Consider the following 27,929-nt stretch of genomic DNA (forward strand, 5'->3'; position numbering starts at 1 on the left):
TCATCTTCTCAACAGTATCCTGATGCAGAACACAGTAACTGGCCGCCAATGAGCAGGGATTTGCATTAGCAGCTCAGGTCCCGGACACAAGACTCCTAGCTTTTGGCCTGTGGCGAATGATCCAGAACATTATTCACGCCACAGTCATTAAGACGAGTCTGAGCTATCAAATTGCATCAATAATACGATGAATTGATTGATTTCCGCGGACCAAGAAGAAATAAACCAAATCACAGCCGCAGTTCCTGAACTGTCCCAAGAACATTCATTTGCTAATCTTAAATCAAGTTGTCATACATTTCCAGCTCCTTTCACTTACACCATCAGCCGAGACACAATGACGAGAAGCAAAGTCGCTCAGAATACTTCTATACAAGAACCTACTGAAGATGAAAAGATACATGATGGCCAGAATATCTCAAGCTCACCTCCTCAACCAGCAACCTTCAAAGGACGTCTTCAAATGAGTGACTTCATGTTCAAGTCAACTGAGCCCACAGTTAAGGGAGAAACCTCCCCTATACGAAGATCACCAAGATTTAAGTCCTCAACGTCTTCTGCCTCAGTGGCAACCACACAAGTCACTATAACGAAGAAGACCAAGAGGAGAGATACGGAGGATAAAGAGAACGATGTTACGCCAAAGAAGAAACGAGCGCGTCCTAGTTCTGGATACGCGCCACCTTCAACATACGCCCATCTGTCAGGTCTACCCGATGCCATCACCGACAACCTTCTTGTTCTGTTCATCGGTCTAAATCCAGGAATACAGACAGCCAGAACTGGACATGCTTACGCTCATCCATCAAATCTATTTTGGAAACTTCTCTATTCAAGTGGTCTCACTCCGCGTCTCTGCAGTCCGACAGAAGACCGTCAGCTCCCCGAGATGTACTCAATGGGCTTCACAAACATTGTCGCCCGACCAAGCCGCAACGGATCTGAGCTCAGCAAGCAGGAAATGGACGAAGGTGTTGAGATTCTTCACGAAAAGTGTCGCAAGTACCGCCCCGAGACTGTGTGTGTCGTGGGGAAAAGTATCTGGGAAAGCATTTGGCGCGTGAGGCATGGTAAACCTGTTGGTAAAGCCTTCAAGTATGGCTGGCAGGACGAGTCGGAGAATATGGGCGTTATTGAAGGTGAATGGGAGGGATCTAAAGTGTTTGTATCTAGCAGTACAAGTGGTCTTGCTGCCACGTTATCACCGGCTGAGAAAGAACGGATATGGGCAGAAATTGGATCATGGGCCAAGAGACGGAGAGCAGAAAGGGAGCTTGAGGCAAAAGGCAACGAAGCATAGATCTAGAACTACGTATATTCGCTATAGAAAAGCAGGCGTTCATCTCTCAGCTGGACAAAACTTGACAACAATAGTGATTGGTTCTCATAGATTGCCTGACATGTCTAGCTACAACTTTTGCCGTACCAGGCCCTTCTTAGTATTCAGTATAAAGATATTCTTCCCAACTCCATTACGCCAGAAGCCAAAGCGTCTATAGAGCCTAGCCTTTTACTTGCATCGCTTCTCAACAACATTAGGACCGTTCTCCTCATACTCCTTTCGCGAGATCCACATTTGGTGGAATGTACCCAAGCTGGCAAGGATGCTACCACCAATCCAGGCGCCGAATCGTCGTTCGCTGGTAAGACCTGCGGCGTGGATCTTGATCTTGAGACCTGGGTACATGGCCATGAGCTCGTTGTTCAAACGGTCATTGAACCCATTGATCAAGCTGGTGCTACCGGTGACAACAACATTGGCAAGTAGATTGCCTCGAAGATCGACATCAACAGCGTTCAGGGCAGCACGGATGAGTTCGGGGATGGTTTGCGTCTTATTAAGACGGTCAGCCTCGGGGATGGGGTATCCGGCGTTCTCATCCCACATGCCCTCCGTCACCCGGAATCGTTGTTCGCGCCACATTTGGTTGTAACCATCAGGCATCTCGAATACTCGGCCTGGTTGTGTCTTAACGTACTCCTCGTTGCCAGGTGAGCTATAGCGACCAGGACCACGCCAGACCTCCACTACCGACTCCTTGAATTCCGTCAACACACGCTCCTCTTCGTAGGCACGGAAAGAATCGGTGATAGAGTAAGGGAAGTTTCGTAGGCGGACTGAGGGGGGTGATAAGGCATCAACCGGCGTCTTATTTTCGATCATGAATGTGGGTGTCAATTCGACCCTGGGCTCTGATGACTCGAAAAGGGATCGGATCTGAGAAGAGAGCCAGATGCCACCAGCGGGAGACTTTTGAATAGAGCGTTTCAGCACCATGCCGTCGTGGATAGCGGTAACTGAGGTGTTGGCACCACCGACGTCGATAACGAGTGAAGTGGCCTTGCCGGCTGCAAAAGCTGCCAACACTGGGGTACGACTTAGCCAGAAGGCAGGGCAGCCCCAGTTCTCCATAATGATCTCGATAGCCTTCTCACGAGCCTTGGGGCTGTTCCAAGGTGCCTCGGTAACCAAGAGAGGGTTCTCGCCCAGGGGCTTCTCCATTGATTCGGCATCGGCATCGTCCATATTGATATCGCCCTCTCCATCTTGACCTTCTGGCCTAGGGTCGTCGTTGAGGCCGTTCTTTGTGGGGTGTGTTTGTCGTTCGGGCTGGAGTCGCTTCACAAGCATGTTCTCCCAGATCTTAGCGGCTACATCCCAATCTTCTACGACGCTGTCCTTGTTCATGTAGTTGCGGACTTCGAAGTTCTCACGAGGGATGAGGCACTCATCGCCGAAGAGGTCGCGGGAGTTGTCGCCTGTTACGTGCCCGTAAAATGAAGGCAAAATACTCTTGGGAACATCTTCACCAGCGAAGCCCGCCCGGGTAGAGCAGTATCCAGGGTCGAGAACGAGTGCGGAAACCTCATCTATGTTACCATCAAGTTAGTGGAGATCCTTATGGCGGGCTGACGCGACATGGGGGAGCTAGAGCAGCGCGTACCTCCGCCGTAGATTTCGGTAGGCTGTACCGACGAGGAAAGCGGTTGAGCCATGATGAGAGCTGTGAAAAGAAATGTTGCTGTTCGGAGATGGTGGAGGTCAATTAGATGATCCGGCGCAAAGTGTCGCGAGTTTTGGTGGAGTTGCGCAGGCCAAACCTAAGAATGATGGAGTTCGCGTTGGAACAAATTTCAGCCTTGAGATAGAGTGCGAGTGGTTGGTCGGTGAGGTAGCGCCACAGTATTTTGAAGCTGAAGTGTGGCTGTTGAGAAACCCCCACCGGACCGCGGGTCAACTTCGGTGGGGCAGACTTGGTATAAAATTTCGCAGATCGACTCTCAAATAACTCTCTTTTTCTTCATACATGGAGCGCGAGTTCCATGTTACCATCATGATTGTAAGTACACACTTTTTGCTTTGCTATTTGCCCTCCCTTCCTTTGCCTATATGATGAGTTCGCATATCTCGCTTCAGAACCGCTGCGATTGACACAGTTCGCTGTGACTGATTTAAACTGCCAATTCTCTGACCCTAGCGCATTGCATCTCTTTACTATATTTTCACTTAGTTATTGAAGCATTGCTAACTCAATTGATAGAAGATATGATGTCTATACGATACTTGCGCCAGGCCGGCCGGCCTTTAATACAGTCGGTTTCTTTGGCTTCTACAAGTGCCCGTCACTTGCAAGCGTCTAACTGTGGCAAGTCCTTGACGAGGACAGTATGGGGCTCACAAAGTGTAGAAAGCAGGAGGACCCTAGCTTCTGCCGCTGCTGGGTATGAGGATAGTATGGAGGGACTGTCACCTTTCAAGAAACAGCGCCGAGCTGAGCTTTCGGCGGAGCAGGAGGAAGAGGATCCCCTCTTCACAGAGACACATCCTCGCCTCGTGCACCGAACAGAGCCCATGTCAGTGCCAGACTTTTACGAGGCTTTCGAGAAAGCTCTTGATGATTCTAAGGATGTCACCGTTCACGGCCGAGTCCGATCTAAGCGAGTTGTAGGAAAGCACCTCATCTTCCTCGATATTGTGAATGAGTTTACGCGCCTTCAAGTTATACTCAACCGGTCAAAGTGCATGGTGGAACATGATTTGAGAAGATTGAAGTTTGGAATGTTCAGAAATTTAATTCAAGTGGGCGACCACATATGTAGGATCCCTAATGCTTATCCTGTTGTATCCCAGATGCTTACAGCCTGGCAGCAATTACTGGTATTCCAACTCGTACTAAGGCTGGTCAACTCACCCTTGAGGCCCACCATCTACCTGAGCTCCTGTCCCCCACCATGGAGCAGATCCCTGAAAAGCTCACCGATCCTAAGACGAGAATGCAAGAGCGTCATGTTGACATGTTGGTGAATCGTGAGGCCATTGACGTCCTGCGTCTACGTGCCGAGATCACCAAGCACATGCGCGACTACTTCCACTCCAAACGATTCCTCGAGTTCCAAACCCCGATCCTGGCTGAGAATGCCGGAGGTGCCGTCGCTCGTCCCTTTGTTACCAGAGCCACCGAGTTCAAGAATAAAGATTTGGCATTGCGCATTGCACCCGAGCTATGGCTTAAGCGTCTCGTCATTGGAGGTGTTGATAGGGTCTTTGAGATTGGTCCTTCATTCCGCAATGAGGGTGTTGATGCCACGCACAACCCCGAGTTTACTATGTGCGAGTTTTACAGTGCCTACAGCAATTTGGAGGACTTGATCAAGGAGACCGAGGAGCTTTTGTGCAGCCTTGCCCAGCACTCCCAGGATCTCATTTCTACTCAGCTCACATCCCTTCCTCCAATCGACATGTCTCGCTTCGTCCGTCCCTTCAAACGAGTCGAATTCGTTCCTGCACTGCAAGAAGCTCTTGGACTGCGTCTGCCCAAGCTCTCATCGCCAACTGCTTTACCAGAGTTGCTTGCCATCTTGAAGCTTGCCGGTATTGAGGTTCCTGGTGAGGTGTTCTTTTCACTAGCCAAGTTGCTTGATCGCTTGGCTGCTGTCTACTTGGAACCTATGTCCTTCACAGAACCTATCCTTATTACGAACCACCCTGCGTGCATGTCGCCATTGGCAAAGAGCTTCTTGTGTCCTGAGACTCTTCAGCTAGTGTCAGCTCGAGCAGAGCTCTTCATCGGCGGTCGCGAATTGGCCAACATGTACGAAGAGGAGAACGACCCAGAAGCGCAAAGACGCAAGCTATACGAACACCGACATCTCGTCAACAAGGATGATGGTAGCGTGGCTATCGAGCCTCCGGAGACACCAGAAGGCGAAGATGCTATTGAAGAAGCGCTGGAAGAGCCTTTCGAAGACGAAGATGGTGATGCTGCTCCTTTGGACCAGAGTTTTGTCAAGGCTCTGGACTATGGCCTGCCTCCCACTGGTGGCTGGGGATGCGGTATCGAGCGTATGGTCATGTTGTTCTCTGGTGCCAACCGCATCAGTGACTGTCTCAGCTTCGGCACGATAAGGAACGTGGTGGGACTTTCTGCGGCAGAGGAGAACAAGAAGATCGGCTCTGAAGAAGACAAGAAGACGAGCGAAGATGGAAAGAAGACAGACCCCGATGAGGGATTGTAAAATTCTCATAACTGTACGAATAGTAGACCCGATCGTCGGGACGATGTATGACAATAGAATTGTATAATATTGTAGCAGTACCTACATCTTAGAAAGCATGTTACGGAACAAGACACTTCACTGCATATTGCTCACGTAGTCTAAGAGTGGCTATGGTACACGGCGAAATCGGTGAATCACCAACGGGGTAGATCTCAACTGGTATCTCAAAATATGTACAAAGAAGATGTAACACTATCTAAGTCAAGCCAAAGCAACATGTCTACCTAAACTACACTCTCTTCCTTAAAGAGAAGCAGAAAGCTGGAATAAGCTGCTGCCCTTCTTAGGAGAAGACATATCCTTAACCCAAGACTTGACAGTCTCATCACTCAGCGACGAGCCAAAGTCAAAGTTATCAGACAGCTGCTTGATAGCGACGCTTGAAGTTCGCTCACAGAACACAACAGCAACCTTGATGTACTTGTCAGTGGGACGCTTGAAGTAGTCAGAGCTTCCAGCGCCGTTGTTCATGTGGAAAGTGCTCTTGCACTTGTCATCGCCTGAAGCGAGGACTTCGTAGATATCGACCTCACCGCAGCCGGTCTTCCAGCAGCTGCACTCGCTGTATTGACCAGTACGGGGAATACGGCCGTTAAGGGCCCAGAGGGCAGGCATGTCGCCGTTGAAACCCTTGTCACCGTCCATGGGCATCATGAACTGGAAGAGAAAGACCTTGTTGGAACCAGAGAAACCCTCTGTTTATGGTTAGTGAGTGTTCCGTGAAGATCAGGTAAGGGAGACGTACTGTATGCGACATCTTTGGCGCGAGCGTAACCACAGCTCTCGTCGCACTTCTCGGCACTCCAGATGGAGAACTCCTTGTTGGAGGGGATGTAGACGTCCTTCAGAACTTTGGAAGAAGAAGAGCCGCCGTTTCCTTTGGCGTTGAGGTAAGAAAGGGAGTTACCCCAGGTGCTGCCACTCAGTTAGCATGAATCCAACTAGAACCATTGTCAGTCAAGAGTATCGACTCACTTATCAAAGACACCAGAGCCTTCACCACCATAGTTGCCCAAGAACATGACATTGTCAGCAACTCGTCGCTGGGAGTTGTAATAAGCAGTACGCTTCCAGTGTCCACCAGAAGAACCAGAGTAGGAGTTTGTCTTAGCACTTCCTTCCTTCTTGGAGCTCACAGCTGAGTGCGAGCTGGCCTTGAGTGGCTTCTTCTCGGTCTCTTCAGGCTTCTTTGCCTTGTCAGAAGGGGCACCAGCAACAGCAGGACCTGCTTGAGTAGCAGATGGGCCGAACCAGTTGTTCTTCCAGGACACGACCTTTCCGTCAATAGTAGCAGTGACCCACTCTTCACGCTTCTTGCGCTGCTCGTGGAGATGGCGATGGCCGTGGAGGTGAGGTGAGGGGACAGTCTCGGTGTCACGCTTCTTCTTGCTGGAGTCGAGGTTGTAAACAGCAAACTCCTTGAGCTTGAAGGGACCTCGAATGTGAACAGAAAGCTAATGGTCTCTTATTAGGTTCTACTGTAGATATTGATGAGTGACGTTTGACTTACATCCTCGCTCAGAGGTCCGAGAGCGCCGTCATAAGAGACGGACTCTCTCTGGCAGGATCCATCAGAACCCATCTTGCTCACAGCCTGGTAGCTACCCTTTCCAGAGAATCCCTGGTAGAGGATCTCCTCGATAGCACCACAGAACCAGTTACCGCCCTCGTTGACGGCGTTACCGGTACATTGTTGAGTAAGGGCCGAGGCAAGGCCACTGTAAGCCAGCAGAGAAACGTTTTGAAGCTTCATGGTGTTATCAGGATTCAAAATACGTCAGCTTAAGTTGCTTGTAGATATTGTGAGACCTGTTTCCGAGGATCTTCGTTTCGTAATAGTGTAGTATCTCGTGTAAGGAGCTAATGCTTCGGTATGAATTGTCTTTCAAAGAATGGATCTCAAAGACAATGACGGCACGGTTGGTTTTAAGGAGCGACTTAACAAAATGAGTGAATAGCGGTTATGAACCAAAGTGTAGTAATGAATGAATGAATGTTTCAGCACCAACCTCAAGCAGGAACGAGGATGACCAGAGACCTCAGTCCATCATGAGGGCAATGGCGATATTAAAGGAAACCCCCATAGTCTGGGCAAAGCACAGTCACATCCTTTCAGCTTCCCAAAGGAGAATCAGGGCCAACAATGCCTAGCTTGATCCCAAGTCTGGGCGGTAGATCTCAATTCTGTTCCTGGCACTTCAGAATGGCTTATTGGACGTGATCAGCAGCTTGTAGCCAAGATCGATAGTGGTGTGGTGCAAGCATATTGTTTCAGGGCATTAGAGACCGGACTCTTGGCCAATCGAAGAGATGAAATGACTTGTTTCCAATAGTTAATATTGACGACGGCGTGACCTTTCTGTATTTGGCATGAGGCCATCACCGAGAGCCACGCCTAGGCGCGTAGGCGAATGGCGCAGCGGTCTTGGCTTCAAAGCAGCGTCTTTTGGGCTTGAGGCCAAGAGGCTTGATTAAACGCCGAGAAGCGCTATTTGAAATTGGACTTGAGAGTAGAAAGTAGCCCAGACTGCTCAGTCCTGCTATAGTTTCTATTCATCTCAAGTCTTTCACCTTGATGGCTTGGCGACAGCGAATCTGTGATAAGTCCTTGATGAATCAACCAGGAATCAACACATATTCTTTGTCATTCAAATACCGAAACATAGCGGGCTTTGGTGGACGAATTGAATGACACCTGAGTAAGAGACGCATGATTCTGCGAAGAAGAGAGGCTGGCAGGTGGGTAACAGAAGAATAGGTTGTCCTTTAAGGCTTAGGCTACCATAATAAAGTAGCCCAACTGCTAGTCTAAGCTAGCATAAAGTGACCAAATCATTTCGTCTCTTATGCTTTTAGGGGCCATTTCTTCTGATACCTTGAGGTGGCAGGCTGGGGAAGCATCCCTGAGACACCAAGAAAGCCGCGTCAAAGGCCAACGCTTGTCTTGTCTTGGCTTTTCTTGGCGGGTCCCCTATTTTGACTCCTTAGAGCCGAAGCAAATGACGATAATGACTTTGTTATTTTAAATGACAATAAGGTCGTTTCTGGAATGTCCACGTGTTGCCCGATTCGATGCGCTATAATGAAAAGAGAGAAATTCCAGAAGCTGCATTCATGTAAGAGGCGGGAAATGATAAATTGAATGCCGTTCATAATTCGAGGGTCACAAGGCGAAAGTTGTAAGTGAAATTAAACCAGCAAAAAGAATTGACTAAGAAGGTTAGTATATTAGGAGGTGGAGGGCGGGGATCGAGTGTGGTGATCTTCTTTAAGGTCTAGGTGTGCTATTGTATATTCATGGGTTGGTTTTTTTTGTTTTCCTCTTTAGTTTTTGGCAATTTCAGGGTTTGAATGTGGTGATTGTTTATAAGGTTTGGATATGACTGTATATGCATATTGTTGCGGTTGTTGATACCGCTTCGTAACTTATCGACTTCGTTTCACACTGACATCTGTGTTAAACTGGTATATAACCAACTCTATGTCGGGCTTTTAGAAAGTATAATTGGGTGGTGAGGCTTTGGGAGTCTCTGCTTGATTGAACCGATGTGCTCTGCGGGTTGTATTCTCATATCCAACGACATAATTGGTCTCTGATATTATGCTTCATGCTTTTGGTATATACGTCCATCTTTTATCATAACGATCCCATCTAATCGTCGAAACCACCCCATTCTCCGTCATCACCACTGTCGTCGTTCGCTTGTAATTTTCTCTTCTTGCTCCCTTCAATAGCGCCGCGACGGTTGTTCTCCTTGCGTCGCTCATAACCACTCTTGGATGTAATCTTGGCCTTGGTGCCACTTCGTCGGGCCTCAACACCCCTCTCCTTGAGCTTCTTGCGGTCTGCCTTGCCAACGTTTGGCAGGGCGTCGAGCAGCCACTTTTGAATCCCAGCCTCATCCCCTGTCTTTCCAGCCTGCTTCTCACTGGCAGCGATCACGTTGGCAACCATCTTGACGAAAGGAATGTCCTCCTTAGTGTAGAAGGTGACTGCAACGCCACCTTCACGACCAGCACGGCCTGTTCGTCCAGCACGGTGGACGTAGCCAGCGCTGGATCCGGGTACATCGTAGTTGACAACACCGTTGACACCAGCAAAGTCCACACCTCGAGCAAGAACGTCTGTTGTGATTAAGACCCAAATGTCACCAGCGCGGAACTTGCGCATGATGGCGGAACGAGCAGAATCGGTAAGACCACTGTGGAGAGCAGCGATTCTTGCTGCACCACCAGCCTCGAGAGGAATATCATACTGCAACTCTTCATGCAAAGCAGTCGCTCTGTCAATAGTCTGGGTAAACACCAGGAAAGGAGGTCGTAGTGGAGGACCCGAATCACCGCTGCCTGTAGGGTGTAACAGTTGTCGCAGGGCGAGCAGTTTACCCTGCTCGGATGCAGTGTAGATGAGCTTGTGAGCAATGTTTGGCACAGCTGTATCCTTGAGACCAACGACTAATCGGACAAAGGGCTTCGGTGTGATAGCCAATGACTCTGCTCTCGAAGTCAACTTCTCTGTGACCATGGACTCGATGTTTGAGCCCATGGTAGCGGACCAGAATGATACGCGAAGGTTGTTGTTTGTGCATGCGGTCCAATCAGCCATTGTAGCATCTCGGAAAAGGGGATCAAGCAAAACATCTGCCTCATCCAATATCAGATCTCGAACCGTAGGCAAAACCTTTTGTGTACCTGCTGGTCCAGATGTAAGGAACTTGAGTAGAAGGAAGGGTGTAGTGACCAGGATATCGGCCTTGGTGATCTGCTTGGGCTTGTCGTCGGAAGGCTTCTCGTCATCATCCTCGGAGTCAGACTCTTTATCCTCGTCTTCTGAGCTGTCCTCTGCCATATCCACTTGCTCAGCTGATAGTTGTGTTTGCTTCTTCATCGAGACGACCCTGAGACCTGTGCCCTTAGACAACTTTTGTCCCTCGCTAACGATTTGGTGCACCAGTTCTCGGGTTGGCGCAACAACAATGGCCTCGAGTTCGTGGATATCGCCAGTCTTTTCTTCAGAGCGCCTGCGCAGGATATTGTTGATGGCGGGAATCAAGAAACTGATCGTCTTTCCACTTCCTGTAGGGGCGATGGCCAGAAAGTCGACACCTCCATCCAGTCCATCTTCATCCTTCAAGGCCGCTTGGGGGTGAACCAAAAGAGGCAAACTGCCCATTTGGACTTCAGTAGGGACACGGTATCCTTGGAAGACCAGGTTATCGGCAACCTTGTCCGAAAGGCCGTAAGCTTGTCGAAGCTCGCCAAAAGAGTCCAAGGGCTGTGGGAAGAGTTGCTTCTTGCTATCCTTCTTGACTTCGACGGCCGCCTTCTTCTTTTTCTTGCTCTTCTTAACCTTGGACTGATCCTCGGGCTTGGAAAGTAGAGTAATCTTAAGTCGATGCGATCGCAGAAGTTGGCGACACTCGTCCTCGCTCAATGTCTGGGATGATCGTGTAGGTTTGGGCGCCTGAACAGCTTCCTCCGTCTCGACAGCTTCCTTAACGACAGGCTCAGGCTTGGGCGCAAAGAAATCGACTTCGGGCAGCTCTGATTGAACTTCGGGCTCGGGTTCATTCTTTGTTCGCTTTCGCTTCTGACCGCGGACTTGATCGTGGTACAGCTGGGGGTTCGTGGTGGTGCCAGCAGAGGGAAGCTTCTGCTGAGCGTTGCTGGCATTTTGGGAACCCTTTTGGGTCTTTTTGGTTCCACGCGATAGAACCTTGAGGATATCCATGGTGAAAAGGAGTGCGCTATTACGCGTGGTTGAAGCAGCGAGCGTGGATTGTGCGGTGCGATCAGAAGGAAAAACTGCTAACAATTGAGAATTGGATTAAGAAATTTTAGTGGAGCTATTTCATGTTTACTTGACGGAAAGCGCATTCGGATAGTGGGGGGTGGGGGATGAGTGTGGCTGGTGAAGAAGCAGAAGCCACAGTTGAAAAAGCACAGCCATGAATGATGATCAGGGCAGCTACTTTAGTTACGTTAGTGGACGTTGCGCTATGGCGCTACGGCTTTACCGTTGCAAGACAGATCCAAGATTAGATGCGCTATGTCTTAAAATCCCCGATCATTGAATCTGTGCACGTTCTTGACCTCCTCGATGATACCAGGAACACTACATGGAAGATCCCTTGTCAAATACAGTACCTTTTTACCCAATAGTTGAGGTCAAGATGATTGGTTCCCTGTCGATCACCGTCATAATCATGTCCAACTTTTGCTGCACAAGGTTGACGTCACACCAGCACCAGATACAGCCAGCAATCAGGATTTGGGAGCTCAGAAAACATGGAAATACATGAAACTGCAGCAGGAATTAGTACTGTACTTCACTATCTTTTATGACTTGCATTCCCCATTTCTTTCTTTTCTGACCTGCATTAATTATCTTCAAACAACTACAGATCTAATCATCTTCACTTATACAAACCGTCATCATGCCGACTATGCTTGGTCTCACCAACGACCGTTCCTCCAACGGTCTCAATGCTAACGAGAGCAAATTCGGCGGCCCCTCAAGCCAAAGGGGCATGGAACTCACCCCCGCTCAACAAAACGGCAGCATCGTTTCCGGCATCCAAGGATCCGACTTCTTCAACGGCGGCGGCAAGCAGCAGGAGCACGACCCTGATGAGGAATCAGACGAGGAGAACCTCAAGACTATCAAGGGCCGAAACCTCTCTGCTGTAAAGGAGATGGAGACTCTCCTCTGGCGCGCCCTTTGCGACAAGCCCAAGACTGCCCTCAAGTACATCGCTAAGGACGCCGTCATGTCCAACCGCTTCCTCTTCGGCGACCCTACGCCTCGCACCGAGGACTCTGATCCCCCCCTCGAGGAGGAGGTGAAGCACTGTGAGGAGTGGCTCGCATACAAGATGCACGACCCCCAGCCTGTCGAGATTGGTCTCATGGCTGCTGCCATTGGATACAAGGTCACACTGTTCCGTCAGCTCGACCAAGGAGACGGCAACTTTGGCATGCAGACTGTCCAGGCCACCTGCTCTAGCTCTTGGAGACAGCTTGCCAGCGGAGACTGGGAGCTCACTAGTATGTTTGCTGGTTAATTTGGTGGAATGACGACTTGGACGATTGCATAAAATTGGATTGGCGTTAATGATGTACCTACCTATGGAGTAATGGCTTGTTGATTCGTTGGAACATGGTCAACTGAGATATATATATGTAAATGAGATCGATATTTTACCTAACTTAGGGCTTCTTTGATCGTCAGCCATCGTTGTCATTTCTTTGTAACTATACTGTTGATGTTAAAAGCAGGAACTTGTCCTTGAGTTGGAACTGACATAATTCAAAGATTCATTCTTCACCCGTTCTAGACTTGTTTCTTGTTATCAAGAGTACATCCATCTCTGGATAGCACCTGAATCTGTTGCATTCATACCCAAAGGCCAAAACTCCATCCTGGTATTCGTGATCATGACGATTCCCCTTTCCCATGCTATACGCCAAATCCCTCGCAAACTCCTATATATGTGTGTGTACATGTGTGTGTATATATATACCCTCTTAACAATCGTCATCGGTAAGCGGCTCAATACTTATCTCATAATCCAACCTCTTCCCCATACCCTTTGCGTTTCTGATATCATGCTCAATATGTCGCATACACTCTTCTCGAATATTTCCGAAAACCTCCTCATTATACAAATAAACCTGCCGTAAATGTGTGACAGTACCGGAATACTGCCGGATACACAATCCTGTGATCTTCTCCTTGTCCTCCATAGGCAGAGCTTCAACAAACTCTTGAAGAGACATGCTAAAGAAGCTATAAGGCGAGAATGTGAATCGATCGGCGTGTCCGGTGCAGTGCCGCACTGCGAAGGCAAACTTTATAGGTGTGTCGGTATGAGTGGCGTGGCTGCGAAGATGGTTGTCAAGAACAGACTTGGCGTGCTCGCAGTCGAAGTAGGGTTGCTTCTTTGATGGTATCTCTAAAAGAGCCTGATATGGGTTCTCGCACTTTTCCTTTGGAAAACACGGACCTCTAATATCGTCTAGGCCCTTTTGTGCTGTCAGGTCATCACCTAGGGCCCAAGAATCCGATATGCCGTCGATATCATCTGTGAGATCTACAGGGATTTGTTCTGGGGCGGTGGAAAACTCGTGACTGGGACCAGCGAAATGTGTTGTTGCATCGAGTTTGGACTCGTTTTCGACCTCTCCCAGATAAGACATGTGTGCTTGGGGTACCATTATGTTCTCCCCAGGCTCTGAGCAACCATGAGAAAGTGGAGCTGCATTTGTCGGTCTCACGCTGATGGTTGTCTCGTCGAGAACAGAGCTGCGTCTCTCTGTCGCAGATTCATGTGGTACGGCTTCCTTGACCTTCTTTCTGGCATTCTCAGGGTCATCCTCCCTTGCAACCCCGCCGACAAAGACTCCACTATCGACTGTAGACGAACGAACATTGGCGTCAGTTGACGAAGGGTCGAGCTCCTCATCTTCAGGAATTCTGTCTTTCCTCTTTGATCTGTTCTCGCGGTTATTGAATTCACGAAAGACTCTGTCGGAGACGTCAGAGAAGGCGCTATCTACGGTGTCGTCGTCAGATGGAGGTACAAAAGCGTCAAAGTAACGGGGATTCTTTGCTCGATTTTGGTCCTCTTCAAGTTCAGCTTCAGCTGGACGTTTGGAGGCTCGAGTCACTGGTTGGCCATTTTGAAAGCTAAAGTAACCCTGAGGTGGTGCCTCCGCAGGAAGAGAAGGTAATCTCTCGGGAAAGTTATCCAAGGTAGGAGAATCCTCTGGATACGGCTCTCTGGGGTGATGAAATCAGCAAATGACTCGACTCGTAACAAATCTTGTGGTGACTTACCTCTTGGGAGCATAATCGGACGTCTCCTCGGGCTCGTCAACAGGGCAACAGTCATCTGACAAGTCCTCGATTGTAATGGGGTTCTCGACAGAGTTTCCGTTTCTTGCTATTAATTGCTTTTGGGTCTTGCGTCTCTTGACCCTTCTACGATTGCCATTGATGAACTGAAAAAAGTACTTGATCAAAAGCGACGTGAGGCTATTGATCTGTCAGTGAATGAACCAAAGAGGCAGAGGGGATATGATACATACGTTGCTTTATCCTTCTGATAAGTATAGCCTTTCTTATTAGCAGACGTGGGTTTCTCGGGCCAAAAGCGATATCCTTCTCGGTTGAGAAACTGCTGGGCTAATTTTCTCAGAGTGTCTTGACATTCCTTGGTTGACCATTCCGAGAGCCTCTTTTCGCTGATTCCCGTATCGTCAAGAAAATTATTGTAAAATTTGGTGCGGGCGCTTGTAAAAGAGTTGAACACGGTTTCATCTTCATTTTTCATTCTCAATCCAAGTTCCGCCAGAAGCTCCTGACGGGTTGGAAGTTTGGAGGGGTCGTCTTCTGGGCTTGCCATGGATGAGATCATCTTTGAGACTGAGGATTTCTTTGCTTTGATCGTCCTTGGTGAAGATGAAGATGAAGATGAAGCTCCAGTTGGTTTTGGTTTTGCTGAAGTCGACTTTGCTGGTGTCCTTGAAGTGTTGGTTGTCTTGGAGACTAAAGCTGCCCTTTGTTTTGACTTTGATATAGTGTCTAAAATCATGATGGCGGTTGATATGTAGGTATGGTGATTGATTAGATTAGATGGATGCTTCAGTATATGTCCTTGACGATGACGCGCTGCATTCAGGGACACAGGGTCTTTCAAGTCTTTTAAATAGAAACACTCGTACAACTCAAAGCTGGGAGTTTTTGTCTCTGTTTTTCTTTTCTTTTTGTGACCGCCCGTTGGTTGGGTCCGTGAGTGGAGGCGGCTGGTGCTTGTGCTGGTGAATCTATTAAAGGCCGTTGGGGGGTATCCTTAAGTAGTTGGTCAAATCATGAAACTGACGCGATTCTCCAACTCTACCGCGTCTTCTTCGTGATTTAGAAAAAGAAAAGAAGAAGAGAAAAAAAAAAGAAAGAAAAAAAAAGACGAAACAACTTAAAAAGTTTAGGTAGTATTGACAAGTCAAATACTAAATTAATTAGTTGTTGGGCACAGTTCGTTTATATAGCACAACGATTTAAATGATCAGCGAGACAGACCCGAAAAAAAGAAACCGATAATCGCTTGCTAAGTTCTGGACTCTGCGGAGTATAGACTGCCCCTTTTTTCATTTAATTAACGAAAGTAAACAAAGCAGAAAAGAATATATAGCTTAGATCTCTCTGTTGGGCTTGTTTTCTCGCTTTTGCTTTTTCTTCCTTCAATTCCGTCATCGACAAACCGCAGGACATCACGAGTTCACAAACCCGTTGTTGGTTCCCATTATCAAGGTTCAGGTGTGATAGGTCACAGGTGGCGAACAAGGGTAACAGTGCAAATTGCTTTTGTAGTATGTAGTGGAGGGGTTGATCATTCATCACTGGAACGGTGAGACTCAATCCTTGCTAAGAGATAAAAAATCAGGGGTTCAAGTGTTCTGCAACAGAATCTAGATGTCTAGACCCCGTTACACGTTGGGTTGCAGAAAACTGGGCAGCGATGGGGATTCTTTATCTTCTACTGATACCCTTGTTTTCTATCTCCTCTAGGTGGGTAACAGAAGAAACGTTCTCTAAGGCTTAGGCTACAGAAATAAAGTAGCCTAAATGCCAGCCTAAGCCGGCATAAGGTGACCAGATTATTTCGTCTCTTATGCTTTCGGCGATCAATTCTTCTGACACCCTGCGGCTCCTCCATGGTATGGATCCATACCTACCGTACCTAGCGTACAGAGTTTCCATACAGTGGGCAGCTTTCCCCGCAGTCCTCGGACGCGTTTCCCTACTAAAATAGCTGGACGGGCAGTGATAGTCCACGAATTAACTAACAAGTAAAGGCGGATGCATTTACTGTCAACACTATCTTGAGGACCATAATATCATCATTTTATATCCCAAGTTATGTTATAAAATATCTTGTTTACTGTTCCCTTTACCAGCAATTTTGCTACGTATCTTACGCACGTTTGTAGAGATAAGCACCAGTGCGTGCATGAAGGATTCTAACTATTTCCCGTGTCTTGGTTAGCTCCTAGGATTATGACGATCAGGCACTGTACGGGTAGTTTCCTATCGCTAATTTCATGTATCTTAGTAGCTGATTATACCTAGAGAGAAGACAAAGATACCTACATGGTAGGTAGTAGGTAATTCGTGATATGGCCTTGTAACCCATTAATTCCATCAGTCCAATACTCTTTAAATATATATAGTATACAGTATAGGTAAAAGAAAAAGAAAGAAATAAAGTATCGATAGAAACAGAGAGAAAGAATAGGACCCTAACAGGTTCTCGTACAGCACCCTTTTAGGCAGTATTGTTTGTCCTAGAGAACAAGACTCGGTAGCGCTTCGACTGCCTTTCAGCCTCGGGAATCAACTGAGAACGTTGATAATAGCTGGTAATCATGGCCAGACATTCCACCCTGAACGTTTCAAAATCGTCTTCATCGTTCACCATGTAAGGGTAAACCCCTTCCTCGATGGTATCGAAAACTATGTAAAAAGTGCCAAAGTCGTTGTTTAGATTCAGTGCTCTGACTACATCGTTGAGCGAAATCTGGAAGACGGACGGTTCAAATGTCAGAACGCTGTGGATTGTACCGTTGTGGCTGATGCTGGATCGGTATGTGATGAGGGATGCTTTGAGGGCCATTCTCTGCAGTTGGTTGGGTCTCATTTGGTTTCGAGGAGCTGGGAGGGGAACCTGGCTGATCTCGGTATCTGTCCTTACAGCAGAGGCAATGCGATTCATTTCTGATATTCTCGCCTGCTCCTGGCTCTCACTCGATCTAGCTTGAGGTAAAGAAGTAGTGTCGTGCACCATATCAGGCCTCTCCTGTTGAGCTACAGCACTGCTAGAGGCGGGGCCCATTGCCGTAGTCTGTACTTCTCCCGCAGCTCGTTCAGCTTGTTCCGCCGCCCAACGAGCGGCCTGTGCTCTGGGTGTAGACTGAGACGTCCTAGAACGGGAGGTCTCAGGGTGCAAAGGAGTTGCTGAGGTTGAGCCATTGGTACTATCTTTTGCTTGTCTTTGTTGGCATCGGTTTGCATAGCTTCCCTCTTGTGATGCAGATGAGGATGAACTCCCAACAGCTGCCTCTAGTTGTTCATCCGTAGATCTATCTGGGAAGGACCTTTGTCTTACAGTTCGACCAGACTTTGTAATTGTTGTCGAACTAGCAACTTCCTTGCCCTTGCTCAGATTCGGCTTGTGCGTTTTAAGAGGACGGTTGTTGTTTGAGTCTGGCTCAACTGGTCTTTTACTAGACTCTTGCCGCTGACGAATAGTTAGCTATGATAGATAACGGATCGATAAGGAGGGGAGGACTCACGTTTTGTGCAACTCGTGGTGGGCTGTCGGGTCCATCATATGGGTCTACCGCTGGTCCTATATTCCCTCCAGCGGGCAGTGATGCTCTCGTCGACGTCGAATCGTGCCAATTGGTGAAGTCTGGTATATCAGAGCTGATAGGCATAAAAGCGTCGGTTACATGGTTCTCGGATCCTTCATTGGCGCGACGAAATGATATATTATGGTTAGCCCAAGGGTCGTTATCCCTAGTCCAGTATCAGCATTAGCATCAGGTAAGATTCGTAGGGGCACATATTTTGATCGATTACTTACGTCGATGGTCCTGGCATACTTGAGTTCGATGTCATATTCTCGATGTCTATGGGATTATCGACGGTATTACCCCTATCATCAAATTGGCTGGGCTCGTTCGGGAACTCGGTGACACTTGAGGATTCTTCAGTCTTTACGGGCTGGTGCAAAGCGTCTCGGCTAGTTTGAGATAAGTGAACGCCGGGTGAGGTCGTCGATCTTTTTCGTTTCTTCTCGCAGGCCGTACTCCAAAATACTTTTGTCATGAGACAACGTATCCTATTCGAGTGTCAGTTCGGTTTGCCATCAAGAATACTACGATACTAACTTGACCGTGTCTCTCTGATAGTTCAAATCCGTTTTCCAATATGGCCAAAACTCAGTCCCCTTCCCCTTAACTTCGAGAAAATCGTTGGTCACCTCCAAGAGACCTCTCTGATGGACACGGTTCTTCCACTTGGTTAACTTGAACGCAGGCAGATTATCGGTGCTCGACACGAACGTCCTGACTTGTTCAGCAATGGCCTTTTTGAAGGCGAGATCTCGTTCTCCGCCCGGTATACCGTAGCCGAGTTGTCTGCGTAGAGTGGTAAGGTTGGGAATGGAGGAAGTTTTTGTTCTAAAGACTCTTTCGCACCGATGTGGCCTGCGAGAGGGTTTGGTGGTTGATGCCATGGTTTGTGTTTGAGGCAGAGGATATTATATATATATAGTGGCCTTGGTGAGGGCATGTATGGCTCTATGTATGGCTGTATATCTATATGTCTATCTGTGCATCCGATGTGTGTGGGTTGCTTTTCGGGTCGGGACTAGTTTTAACATTGGTCGATCGAGGCTGTCATAACTTTTACCAGGAGGACCTTGGACCTCTTGGAGGGGATCCGCCTACTGAACAAGTTGAGGGTCGTATCGATCAGGACAACGCTGACACTGGAGCTCGGTTCTCCTGGTTGCCTCATTTCCCTGTTGTTTTGATTTACTGAACTTCTGCGGATAGAAGCCGGCGGCCTGGAAGGTTGCCGATGAAACGGGGACCATCCGGTACGGGAGACGCGTCAAAAGCTTGAATACTTCTATCCCCAATGCTTCTTGAACATGCCATCTCGGTACCTACGAAGTACCATCGTGCATCTAAGCTATGAGTCACGTATCTCGGAGTTCCCAACCATCGTACGGGACTATCCATCACTCCACTCTCAGTAAAGAGCAACTTCTCAGCACCTCCCCCAATTTCATTGCAATTCAATCAACCTTTTACTTGTAGAAATAATTCATTTTTGCCATTAAAATAGCCATCAAAAAGTTGTTAGCAGCCAGTTGGGTACATACGTGTACGCTCAAGACCAACTAGGACGTAACCAACTGCATAAATAAAACCAGCTGGAGCAGGGATCCCTGCATTTGACATCTAAAGTGGAAAAAGAGTCGAATCATAATTGATTTTCTGCTAGGTTTGCCTGTTCTCTCTTTACTCAGTATGTGATTCCTGCTTCTTACTACGGGCTGACCGACCACCCCTGGCTTGTTTTAAGATGACATCCATTTTAACGTCGTCACGAACACTACTTGCTGTGGTGGATCGTGAGTAGGATCTCTCGATGTCTTATTAAGAAGAAAGAATTAGCAACTCGCCTAAGGATGAGCAACGTTAGGGAAGATCCCGTAGACTAAACACCCACGACCCTGGTCCTAGACATCAACTCAAGTGCACGACGATCTCATCCAGATCTGATAACTTACGTCCAGAAACTTCTCTCAACCTCGCCTTGAACCTTATGGGTCGCCAAGGTACGACAAGGTGACAGCATCTCACCACCTTCTGCGGCCTGAAGATGTCGTTCACCGTCTTTCTCGCCCCCTCTTCCACTCTCTCCCTCCCCTTTGCCCTCAACGTTTTTGCTTTTATTTGCCGTTACGTGTCAAAGCACAGACAATTCTGGCCGTTTTAATAATACACAATCATCCCTATGTAATCTCCAGACGTTGAAAAATTCACGGCCAAGATGGTATCTTCACAGCAACAAAATTACGCCCCGCTCTCCTGTTTTGTAGTCCTGCTGTGCCGTAACCTTTCATATAGGGGCAAATAACATCAGTTCAGCTTGCAACGCCGGATGCTATTGTTAGGTCATCTACAATAACTTGGAGGATGAACGTCTTCGAAGGTTGAGTTCCACTTTCAGAATTACATAGTAGTTCCCATGTCAGTCTACCTCTTACTTGCTGATAATGAAAGCAGATTACCTACACAAAGCCGATGTTAATAAAGTCACTTCAGAGATAAATCATTTGAGATAACTACCAGCACAACATGGTACTCACTGATATTAGGTCTTAAAAGGAGCCGAAACTTTGCTGGTGGAATCACAGTCCGCAGTCATAGCTTGTTCCCATCCGCTATGAAGTCAAAGTTGACGTCTGCTGTCATCTCAACGGCATCCCCGTCTCATTTCCCCGAACAGACTAGCAGTCTCCATCGTCTTGACTTCCCCGGTGACCTTGACCATGACACTATGATTGAGTTCAGCATACTCCATAGAATCTCAACTGATCCGCCGGCTATCTGTAAGGCGGTTTTCGCTCGTAAAGGAACCTTGTAAAGAAACTTAGAGCTTAACTCCAAGATCCTAGCCATGGTACTCGTTTACCGGATCTTAGGAACCGAGTTCATTCCGGAATGAATATTGTTTCGGGGCCTGTCATGACTCCACTGGTATAGGGCAGAAGCATAGCAAGAGACAGGGTTGATGCAGGTACCTTGCAGAGGTCGGTACTTGTCGACAGGCTCATGTCTCACTTACACATGAAGGCTGTTAGTAATCTACATAAGTTATACAGACTCGCAGATATATGTAAGTACCGATATTATGAATACGGAAGACCATTAGACGAATCGTCTCATCGCTCACAGACATTCGCTCATCTCACTCACTCCAACTTACATAGGTAGCTACTAGAATATAGTCTATATGTGGCTCACAATTCTGCTTCTAAGCTATCCTATAAACTCGCATAAGATTAATCATCCAACATGAGAGAAGCAGTTCCAGCTCGTCCATCTCCTCTCACACCTAAAGGCAATAACAGTTGGTTATCATCAGATGGTTCATACCTAAATAACATCAAACAAAGCTGCCATCGCAAGCTAGAACTTTATTGCGTGTGCTGAGCCAGGAAGAGATACTCTAAGAAAGAAGCTTGGCAAAGAAAGGGGATCTACTATCAACTACATTTCATGGAAAATGCTCATTCTGGAAAACTGCACACACTGATTAAAGGCTAGAACAGTAAGTATTTTAGACATTCTTGTTTCATAAGTTAATATCTTAAGATTTAATCTTTTGCAAATTACTATTTTTGCAAAGCTCATATATGGCAAATGCCACCTCTTAAGAAGCCATCATGGTCTTTAGTAATCATCAATATACTCTCCCTCTTCCTCCCTTCCCTCCCCATACAAAATCTCACAAACGCCTGCCAGCGGAATATCCATCACCGCATCCGTTCCCTCACTCCAAATCTCTCTCCATCTCAACCTCCCATCCGCCTGAACCTTTCTCTCCCGGTTCCTACTCCCTTTCAGTCGTCCCTTAGCATCAATCTCCGCCAATTTTCCTGCCCCATCAACGACAGTCTCCACGCTTGATAGCGGCACTGTAAGCATCTCCGTGTTATACGCCGCGAGCGCGACGTAAATGTACACAACCGTCATGACGATAAATGCCGGTATGGCAAGCGCCCACCATCGATTAGGGTAGTAGTCTATACCCAGCGCGTGGAGGAATGGGGAGGGGAGGTAGCCCCAGAGTAGGTAGATGAGAAAAACTAGGCTGCTGAATAGATACAGTACGAAGCCGTAGTACTCATACGTCGGCACCTTTGGCGCAGCGCGAGGCACAGGCGCGATGGCATCATCATCAGATGCATCTGGTGTAGTTGGCCTTGAAGGTCGTAGAAGAGAAGTAAGTGATGGCGAAGGGGGTAAAGGCGTAGGTGGTCGCCCATAAAATGGAGGTGCGAAGAGGTTTTGTGATAGTTGGCGAGGGGGGGAATCTTCTTCTCCTGATGAACTTTCTGAGTGGGCGTCTGAGAGGATCTCATCCTCTTCGTCTGAGCTTAAAGACATATTGACCGTGGTCGTTGTTGTTTTGTGATGTTAAAAGGAGATATTCAATTTGAATGTCAAAAGTTGATGTGACGTTGCTCGATTGAGGTGAGTTGACCACTGAAGGTGAGTTAAGGCCAGGTACCCGCTGTATGATCGCTAAGGATTCATTCTAGCGGCTCGTTTAGTACTTTCAGGCTACCCGAAAGCTTAACTGCACTACCTAAAAAGAGTTCACATTAAAATGCATCATCCAATATTGAAAAAATGAGCATTCTAGGATTCTTCAACCACGACCATTTGCACTCATTATTCTATAGATACTGTTACTGAGCAAGATTACAGATCTAGTCAAGCTGGCGTACGGCTACCATCCAAGAATTCATCATCATTAATCCGCATCTTTAATCTCTATGTATACACTTTGTACAAGAAACCTTCTCTTAATTATCTCGAATTACCCATCAATTGGGCATCTATACTCCCTCTCAACCCCGACCACTTCCCCGTTCTGCTGCTTCTCTTGTAACTCATCTAGACAGCTTTGGTGGTAAATGTGCCGACATGCCAGCACCACCAATGGTCCCATGGGCTGGTCCTTATTATTGCTCACGCCACTGGTAGCGTTCGCTTCGATGAGCATGCTCGAGGGTCTCGTATCGACTCCTTTACCCTTGGCCTTGAGGTCTGTTTCGCCATCGTCACCCTTGGCACGTTCCGCTGCATTGGCCTGTCTTTCTTTCCTTCTCTTTTCCTCAATAGCTTGTTTATCTTCCCATGCTTCAAACACCGATGTTCCAGCCACTCCAGGTCCCCAAACTCTTCGACTACACGCTTCGCATGTTGATCCTCTTGGTCTCCAGCCACGTTGACGGAGCTCGACTGACTGGTTGACGTTGACAAACAGGCTGCGTTCCAGGAGACGATTCGATAACTTCAAGATCGACTCTTCGTACGCATACGCCGAGAAGATTGATGCAAGCACGCCTCGTAAATCGGCCAAGTTCGGCGACGAAGCAGCTGCTTGTGTCAGGAATGCTCGCAAGATACGCAAGAAAGACAAGTTGGAACTGGCGTTTGATAGCAGTTTTGATCCCGATTGTGAGGTTGTCTGACTAGACGTTGTTGTGAGCAGAGCCGTGAATGTGTGCTGAACTAGTGACCGCAGAAGAGCCACGAGCTTCTCCTCATCGAACTCATCATCACTGGTGTTTTGCTCAGCAGCAGTGCTTAGCGCAGGTGACAGATTCTTCGTGATCTGCACGCATGCGTCGATCAAGCTCAGCCAAAGAGCTTCATCGGGAGAGAGTGTCTCGACTGCTGACTTGGGCGTCTTTTGGACCATCTTTGACTTTTTGGATGAAGACTTGGTCTGGCCTTGACATAACCAAATACCAACGTGGACATACTTCTGAAGACCTTCAAAGAGGTCCTCTGCGGCATAGCCAAGACTTGGTCCTGAATGTTGTTCTTCAGCGCCAGTCAAGAGTCCATGCATGGCCGATTCTAGGGTCTTGAGATGCTTTACAAGGCGTTCCATGGCATCCTTGACTTGACCTTCCCGAGCCATCAACACCACAGCTGCGTCAATGACGCCAGTCTCTTCCATCGTAGGTAGTAGCTTGTCCAATCTCAAGTCGGTCGACTGTACAATGCCGACATAGTCTGAGACATGAGATGGCTCAAACTTACACATGAGCTGCACATATTGTTCAATCAGATCACGAGCAGTAGCCACCTTGGTCTCTGTTGCAGGCTCTTCTGGCTCCAAGAGAGTCTTAAGATACGTGTGCTGCAACTCTGGTGCATCCTCTGCTGAGTCGACAATGTGTTGGTGAAGGTCCAAGTCTTGTTCGGTCAGTGTCTTTGCTGTAAGTGAAGGCTCAAGCTCGAGTAGATCTCGTGCATGCTCCCTGACGACCTTGAGCACCTCTTGGGTCTGACGTCCAGTAAGTCCTGCCTGGGGTCGCAGACATTCGCGAAGACAGTCAAACACCAACTCCTGATCCTCTGGGTCCTCAAAGTAGGTTTGTACAAGGTTGCCATACTGCTTGTCCGTCTTGTATATACGTTTCAAAATACGATAGAAACCCGCCTTCTTGAACAATGGCATCAGGTCTGGCATATCTGATGGGTGGTAGACAGAAAGGAGATACTCAGCACTGAGCTGTGCATCTTCCGCCAAGTCCTGGCCTGGATAGTTACAGAGTCCAGTCAAAACTCGCGACAGTGTTGTGCCTGAGAAAAGCAAATATTGGGGAAATTTGGGAAGGTTTCGTGCGATGAACATGTCAAGATAGATTGTATCTTCCGGCGCAAAGTCGTTGGGATTCATAACATCCAACAAGATAGACAGCACATACTGTCGGTTAATGGTTTGCCCAAAGATCTGCTCCTCGGGCAGGTCACCCTTGGAGCTGCCATTCATATGATGATCATTTGAGTCATTCAAGAACGAGTCTTCGAAGGCTTCGTTTAATGCGCTCAGGAAGCTAGGTGCATCCAGCTTCAGGATCATACGAAGATATGGGAATGACGGTTGCGAATCAGAGTTGGGAATGGTACGGAACTCATTACCACTGCCTTTGGGCCATGTTATTGTTCTTCCTGAGAAGAAGAACCAGTAGATCTCAGATTTCGCCCTGGTCGCCATCTCTTCGGTCATCGTCTGCTCGTTCGGGTACACTCTTCCGGTCAGCGTGTAAGACAGGTAGGGAAAGATCTTGAAGGCGTTGATGCTGAAGAAATCGTCTGCTGGGTTGTTTGCTGTAAAGTCACCATCAACCATGAGAGGGATGAGCAGCGAAAGGAGGTCGATCATAGGCGTGATATAGTCACCAATACCTTGGTTCCAGACGTAAATAAGTGCGTCATACAAACTGTGTTGTTTGCACAGCAGAGTAGTCTGGTCCAGATCCAAGGTTGCCGTCTCCATATGACAGATCATCTCCTCAAGTCTACTCTCCCAGCCACGGCTAACGTAATGCTGAACCAGATCTTTGACAATAGTTGGTGGTACCATCGTGATCGTTTTCTCCAGGATGCAGGGCTCGAGGCACTCGAGGAAAATGCCAGCGATATCAGCGTCTTCATACCATTCATACATCTCATCAAAGAGGAAATCTTGGTTGTCGACGGCTTGGCAAGCTGTGAAGCATGTATCCGCTAATTGCTTCATATGATCATCGTCGTAACTCTCGGGGTCCTTCTGGCGCTGGCCAAAGGCGTACTTCAACGAAGCGCTGATGATCTCCATAATCTTGTCACGAACCATGGTGTGGCGTAGAGATGAATCTTCAGGCAGTCCAACAGTGAGTTTATCAGCATCGCCAGTATAATATGAGGTAGCAAGCTGGATGGCGCCCAGGTAGTCGCCATTCTCCATCATAGCAATAAGCCTGTCTGCCCAGTTTGACAATGCGCCGATCGACACTTCATTAAAGCCAAGGATAAATATCCTTCCCTTGTAGGCTTTGAAACTCATGTAAAAGGCATCGGCTACAACTCCATGCATAGACGGATCATTCTCATCATGTTGCTCCACAAGCGTATGCAGCTGCTCAGAGAATAAGTCTGCGTGGTATATGTACTTTTGTACCAGGTCAAACCCTTCAGTCATGCGCATGCTTCTGTCTTCAAGAACAATCATCCTTTGGGATATGGTAAGGACGGCCAGAACGGAACGACTGAGCCATTGGACGGCAACAATAGCCTCTTCACACTTCCATCGATTTCGTGCTTTGAACTTGTAAGATGCAGGCTGGTCCTTGTCCTCACGAGGATATTCGTCCACGTCTAGCACAGTTAAGATATTCGACCAACAGTAGGCAAGCTTCACCTTTGAGATATCACTTCCAGTATGAGGGTCTGGTACTTTTAGCTTTACAGCTGGGAACCATGCCAAACATCCTGTCATGGCACTATGAGGAGGCACATCTTTAGGGCGCGCCGACTTGTGCTGAGTTTGCGCCACAGGTGTAGTTGAAACGATAACGAGGAGGTACGGCGTGAGCATAGCTGTCAAGCCAAGGGTATCTGTTGAACACTCAACATTACCCAGGGGCAGAGGTGCAAACGCAAGAACGGTACTGGGCTTGACCGTTTTCCCTGCTGGTAATGGCGCATCCGGATATCGACCAAGAATTCGATGAGTCCTTACAGTCCTTCCAAGTGCACCTGTTCCTCTGGTTGCCAGATGCGAGAAAGCCATCCCCCGGTTATCTGCTGAAACAAGTGCCGTATGACGAGTTCCCAAGAAACCGAGGTGAACGATAGCAACATCAGGCACATGTCCATCTACTGTGCGATTCTGGAGCTGTGTTGGTTCTAAATGTGGTATTGTTAAAAACGGTCTTGAGGCACGACTGGTGTCCCAAGTAAAGATGTTGCCGCTCGCATGACCTCCTGCAATTGTAGTATGGTCTGCAGATATCGCAATAGCGGTGATTGGTCCAGATTCAACGGCTATAGCAAGTCAGTTTATACCCTCCAGGAAACAGCTTGCAGCCTACCTTTTGTTCCTGGTCCAATAATCATTTTGAGGTTTTGGTTGTAATCGAACACTAATATTATACCCTTGGACGTTCCGAGTACTATATTCGCGGATACTGCGAGACATGTGGGTGACCCGAAGTTTCGTTTTCCTGCTTCAGAGAATGCGTGGCCATTGAGCTTCCGTAGCTTGGTCCAACGAACAACTTCCCATGGTGGAGTTGGTGTTTCGAGGTCGTTCTGGTCGAGGAGGAATTGGGAGCTTAAAGAGACATTACGGCTGTGACTGGAAAGAAAGGGAACCACCGGGGATGACGAGCGAGGCGTATGGATATTGGAAGAGGAGGAAATTCGCGATTGGAATCGTCGATCGAATGGTCGGAAGGATGGTGAGGGACTGCTTAGGCCAGGACGAGAGGCTACAGATGGGAGAATGCTGCTTCCAGGAGAGGAAACGAATGATCCCTGCGACAGGTTAGAGTATGCTTCGAGATCCAGCAATTGGTATTCGTACTTGAACAGATGGCGTGTCGTCAGGTCCCGACAGCACCGAATCTATCGGACTCCCAACTCGCTTTGGTAGACCATGCAATGAGCTTCCACCCAAAGAGCTCACATCCGAGCTATCCTGATGTTGCTGCTGCATAATCTCGCGATATCTATCCCCAACGGACCCGTTTCCTATAGGGACAGGTGTGAGGTGACGATCAGGTCCGTCACTGTCCTCGAGCGAACCATGATCAACACCATCAGCACCAGCCTCCGCGGGCGCATCATTTATCGAGTCGTCGCCATTGTCCAAGTCCACGTCTCCCGGGAGCGACAGGTCTTCTGGATCGGCCATTGCTCCATCACTACATGCGCAAATACTACCGCGTCGAGGTCATGGCACACTGCGCGGTATAAACGAGCTGGTGGGTTGGCGATAAGGCAACAGTGCGTTTAGCCGTTTCTGGAGCTTGGTATAAGATGAACCAGGTCGGAGGGGCAACCGAGACACGCCTGGAGAGGTATGTACGCTTTGGAATGCTGAAATTCTTAAAAGCGTTCACAGGGCATCAGCTTGTCACGGCTCGATCGTTGTTGCAAAGGAAGTATTTAAAAGGGATCGCGAAAGCCGAAAGCTATAGGCGAGCTACGTAGGTCAG

General features: G+C 48.0%; 9 protein-coding genes across 9 annotated transcripts; 3 read left to right on the top strand and 6 right to left on the bottom strand.

Annotated features, from left to right (window-relative positions):
- The first annotated feature begins 108 nt into the window (after positions 1 to 108).
- On the top strand, positions 109 to 1,405 carry B0J16DRAFT_15471 (uracil-DNA glycosylase-like protein). The gene has a single exon (XM_046122104.1). The coding sequence runs from the start codon at positions 338 to 340 to the stop codon at positions 1,298 to 1,300; it is 963 nt and encodes a 320-aa protein (XP_045988835.1). The 5' UTR covers positions 109 to 337; the 3' UTR covers positions 1,301 to 1,405.
- On the bottom strand, positions 1,300 to 3,158 carry B0J16DRAFT_408846 (actin-related protein 4). The gene is made up of 2 exons (XM_046133054.1): positions 2,946 to 3,158; positions 1,300 to 2,871 (listed from the first exon to the last, which is right to left on the bottom strand). Exons 1-2 carry the CDS (start codon positions 2,995 to 2,997, stop codon positions 1,511 to 1,513), a joined length of 1,413 nt encoding a protein of 470 aa, XP_045988836.1. The 5' UTR covers positions 2,998 to 3,158; the 3' UTR covers positions 1,300 to 1,510.
- A 145-nt stretch (positions 3,159 to 3,303) lies between these two features.
- Positions 3,304 to 5,648, top strand: B0J16DRAFT_327694 (uncharacterized protein). The gene is made up of 3 exons (XM_046126130.1): positions 3,304 to 3,341; positions 3,543 to 4,097; positions 4,151 to 5,648. The coding sequence occupies exons 2-3, from the start codon at positions 3,548 to 3,550 to the stop codon at positions 5,515 to 5,517; spliced, it is 1,917 nt and encodes a 638-aa protein (XP_045988837.1). The 5' UTR covers positions 3,304 to 3,341; positions 3,543 to 3,547; the 3' UTR covers positions 5,518 to 5,648.
- A 146-nt stretch (positions 5,649 to 5,794) lies between these two features.
- On the bottom strand, positions 5,795 to 7,430 carry B0J16DRAFT_15483 (putative TOS1-like glycosyl hydrolase-domain-containing protein). Its single transcript, XM_046122108.1, has 4 exons — positions 7,070 to 7,430; positions 6,535 to 7,013; positions 6,305 to 6,474; positions 5,795 to 6,254 (listed from the first exon to the last, which is right to left on the bottom strand). Exons 1-4 carry the CDS (start codon positions 7,310 to 7,312, stop codon positions 5,803 to 5,805), a joined length of 1,344 nt encoding a protein of 447 aa, XP_045988838.1. The 5' UTR covers positions 7,313 to 7,430; the 3' UTR covers positions 5,795 to 5,802.
- Positions 7,431 to 8,782: 1,352 nt separating this feature from the next.
- On the bottom strand, positions 8,783 to 11,397 carry B0J16DRAFT_15486 (P-loop containing nucleoside triphosphate hydrolase protein). Its single transcript, XM_046122110.1, has one exon. The coding sequence runs from the start codon at positions 11,288 to 11,290 to the stop codon at positions 9,212 to 9,214; it is 2,079 nt and encodes a 692-aa protein (XP_045988839.1). The 5' UTR covers positions 11,291 to 11,397; the 3' UTR covers positions 8,783 to 9,211.
- A 189-nt stretch (positions 11,398 to 11,586) lies between these two features.
- B0J16DRAFT_15493 (uncharacterized protein) lies at positions 11,587 to 12,854 on the top strand. Its single transcript, XM_046122112.1, has one exon. It carries the CDS (start codon positions 11,997 to 11,999, stop codon positions 12,621 to 12,623), a length of 627 nt encoding a protein of 208 aa, XP_045988840.1. The 5' UTR covers positions 11,587 to 11,996; the 3' UTR covers positions 12,624 to 12,854.
- Positions 12,855 to 13,086: 232 nt separating this feature from the next.
- B0J16DRAFT_377657 (uncharacterized protein) lies at positions 13,087 to 14,978 on the bottom strand (the record flags this gene model as incomplete). Its single annotated transcript, XM_046130857.1, has 3 exons — positions 13,087 to 14,341; positions 14,399 to 14,596; positions 14,650 to 14,978. The coding sequence occupies 3 exons, from the start codon at positions 14,976 to 14,978 to the stop codon at positions 13,087 to 13,089; spliced, it is 1,782 nt and encodes a 593-aa protein (XP_045988841.1).
- A 1,753-nt stretch (positions 14,979 to 16,731) lies between these two features.
- On the bottom strand, positions 16,732 to 19,010 carry B0J16DRAFT_15500 (uncharacterized protein). Its single transcript, XM_046122113.1, has 4 exons — positions 18,514 to 19,010; positions 18,207 to 18,464; positions 17,914 to 18,139; positions 16,732 to 17,858 (listed from the first exon to the last, which is right to left on the bottom strand). Exons 1-4 carry the CDS (start codon positions 18,858 to 18,860, stop codon positions 16,887 to 16,889), a joined length of 1,803 nt encoding a protein of 600 aa, XP_045988842.1. The 5' UTR covers positions 18,861 to 19,010; the 3' UTR covers positions 16,732 to 16,886.
- A 2,540-nt stretch (positions 19,011 to 21,550) lies between these two features.
- Positions 21,551 to 27,924, bottom strand: B0J16DRAFT_278345 (Golgi CORVET complex core vacuolar protein 8-domain-containing protein). Its single transcript, XM_046123834.1, has 4 exons — positions 27,296 to 27,924; positions 26,802 to 27,246; positions 22,752 to 26,754; positions 21,551 to 22,300 (listed from the first exon to the last, which is right to left on the bottom strand). Exons 1-4 carry the CDS (start codon positions 27,623 to 27,625, stop codon positions 21,595 to 21,597), a joined length of 5,484 nt encoding a protein of 1,827 aa, XP_045988843.1. The 5' UTR covers positions 27,626 to 27,924; the 3' UTR covers positions 21,551 to 21,594.
- Positions 27,925 to 27,929: the final 5 nt, after the last annotated feature.

This window comes from Fusarium flagelliforme (genome assembly GCF_020744385.1).
Source record: "Fusarium flagelliforme strain FIESC 12 MPI-CAGE-AA-0113 chromosome Unknown B0J16scaffold_1, whole genome shotgun sequence".
In the NCBI taxonomy this organism is placed as follows: Eukaryota; Fungi; Ascomycota; class Sordariomycetes; order Hypocreales; family Nectriaceae; genus Fusarium; species Fusarium flagelliforme.